Below are 2,473 nucleotides of genomic sequence, written 5' to 3' on the forward strand. Positions count from 1 at the left end.
ATATGTGTGTGTTTCTTTTCCCTATTGTGATGAAACTTATTTTTGCAACATCTTTTATTTACTTTTTTTTCTCCTTCCAGTCTTGCAGCCAAAGATCTGACAGTTTCTCATACCTATCGCCCCATTAAACCATTGAATTCTTCCCGACTAAACCAACTGGGATTTGATGTGTATTTGTGTGAAATTCGATTCTCTTCCTTTACGAAGGACTGCATTTACGACAAGAAACGGTCTTTACGCGTAAACTGATGCGTTGGCAATATTTCTTGGCGTTATCTTGTGAAGGTGAAAGGTCAGGATAGATGGCAACTACCTGGGTGGACTGTAATGTTCAAACATTTTTTTGGCTGACTACACGAGAAGTGACAGTATCTGTTGCGTTTTATTGCGTTTCTAGCACAAAAACACGGTCATAATGTTACGTCTATTGATAAATTACTTGTTATGGATGAAAAGTCGCTGTGCCGCATAGATCTAGATCTGACTTTTCAAAACGGCTCGAACTAGTCATTTTAGGCCGCTGCTTCGACTCAGCCAAGCCCTTAGAACCGCCAGGGGTCTGTCTGATAAGAGCTCTTGTGTCGTCGGCTCTACTGAGAACAAGATTGTCGATCTGTTTATCGACTGGAGAGCCGCGCAAACATATTCACAGGGGCTTCGTCGACTTTAAAACTCGGCTGGCAGATAAATTTGTCGAACGCAAATAAGATTAGCTGTCGAACTGTATGGAGAGAAAGAAATCCAGTTGTTAAAATGTTTTGTGTGCGTGTTTTCACTGAATGTTGTCCTGTAAAGTGTAGAGTTACTGGGGCGTATCGTGGTACCCAATAAATGTCTCGTCAGACTAGGCCAAGACAGGGGGGTTTTTGTGGGGTGGGGGGGGTTGTTTTGTTTTTCTTTTTTCAGTATTGCATGAAAAAATACCTACGCCCCCTTATTTTCTCATTTTAACATTTTTAAAAGAAGTGAAAATCTCTCTAGATCTTGTGCATGATTTTCAGTTTAATCCCCTCTCCGTTTTAGACTTTGAGCCCACGCATTTTTCCCCCCCCCCCCCCCCCCCCCCCTTCCTCCTCCCTCTCCCGCTTAGAGGATCATAATACCACAGTAGAAGAGTCAAGACACTTGATAAAAATTCTCCCGACTTTCGGAGCGAACTCAGATTTCCCTTCTGCGACGCGCAGCGCCTAACCTCTTCAACACAGACGCCGGTACGTTTACCGTTTCAACATGATATCCGATTTATCCTACCTCCTTTTGTGACGTCGTCAATGTCCACGTTCTTGATTTTGGCCATATGTCCCAGAGTGCAGAAGACCACGAACCCAGCGTAGAAGCTGGTCAGACAGTTGATGATGGGGATCATAAAGGCATCCCTGGGAAGATAATAAATAATGAGAAAACAATAAGAAAAAGGAACAATAAATATGACAATGATAAACATGTGCTTATAATTGCAGTTGTCCCCTCAGGCAGACGGAGATACTCGACAAAAACCCTTCCCACACGGGAATCGAACTACAGACTTCTGCATGCGCCGGAGAAGTGCATACATTTTAAATACTACACTCCTGACGTCGGTTAACACATGCTCTGGGCTTCTGTCGTTAGCACAAAGATGCAAATAAAAATAAGAGTAAGATACTTTTTAACTTGAATCTCAATGAACAAGGTATAGTCCAGACAACATCAAATGGACAACTTATCGATCTCATTACACAGAAACTAAGAGGCGAATTTTCCTGATTTTTTACATGTGCCTCTGAATTCCAAAAAACCCCTTAAAAATCCCAATTTTCGTGCACATGCGACAAATATGTAGAGCTGTTTTCTATATAATCATTAGTATTTAATTACAGTCTGCGGGAGGATTTTTTAAATTAGACCAAGTGTGGTAGTTGAGAGCTAGTTTTTTTTGTTTGTTTAAATCTATTTTCTATAACAACGAGCAAGTCATGTGCACTGGCGAGTTGCGTATTTTTAATAAATAAGGGTAACGGTATTATGGCTGAGTTGGATTAAAAATTATATTTCATCTTGTATTTGATGAATAAAACACCCATCTATCATGAATGGTAAACAGACTATTAGAGTCTGTTGGATTGAGGATCCACCCAGGAAAGTCAAAAGTTCTAAGGATAGATGCACTGGGAAAGGAGCAGGTCACAGTAGAGGGAAAAGCACTAGAAGACGTCGGATGCTTCTGCTATGTTGGGAGTATAATTGCATAACAAGAACAGTGTTAGTTTGGAATCCGCAGGGTAAAAGATCACGTGGAACCTGAAGAAGAGTCACGGAAATGGATGTACAAAAAAGTAGGAAGACATCAGTCAGTGACATCAGGCGACTCGCAAACGACATGGAAAGATGGACAGTGTTTGTTCGTGGCCTATATCCTGACCCAGGGTAAAAAAAATAAGGCAGTGATGATGATCTTGAATGGAAGTCGCGATATTTGCAATTGAAAAAGGTG

General features: G+C 41.2%; 1 protein-coding gene across 1 annotated transcript in view; it reads right to left on the minus strand.

Annotated features, from left to right (window-relative positions):
• LOC101861663 (sodium- and chloride-dependent glycine transporter 1) overlaps nucleotides 1-2,473 on the minus strand; it is a gene marked incomplete in the record, with an annotated part of 32,490 nt that overhangs the window by 5,517 nt on the left and 24,500 nt on the right. Inside the window, 1 exon segment of the mRNA XM_035970180.1 lies at nucleotides 1,252-1,467. Within this exon segment, the coding sequence (XP_035826073.1) occupies nucleotides 1,252-1,467 (216 nt within the window).

This window comes from Aplysia californica, unplaced genomic scaffold, assembly GCF_000002075.1.
Source record: "Aplysia californica isolate F4 #8 unplaced genomic scaffold, AplCal3.0 scaffold00231, whole genome shotgun sequence".
Classification (NCBI taxonomy): domain Eukaryota; kingdom Metazoa; phylum Mollusca; class Gastropoda; order Aplysiida; family Aplysiidae; genus Aplysia; species Aplysia californica.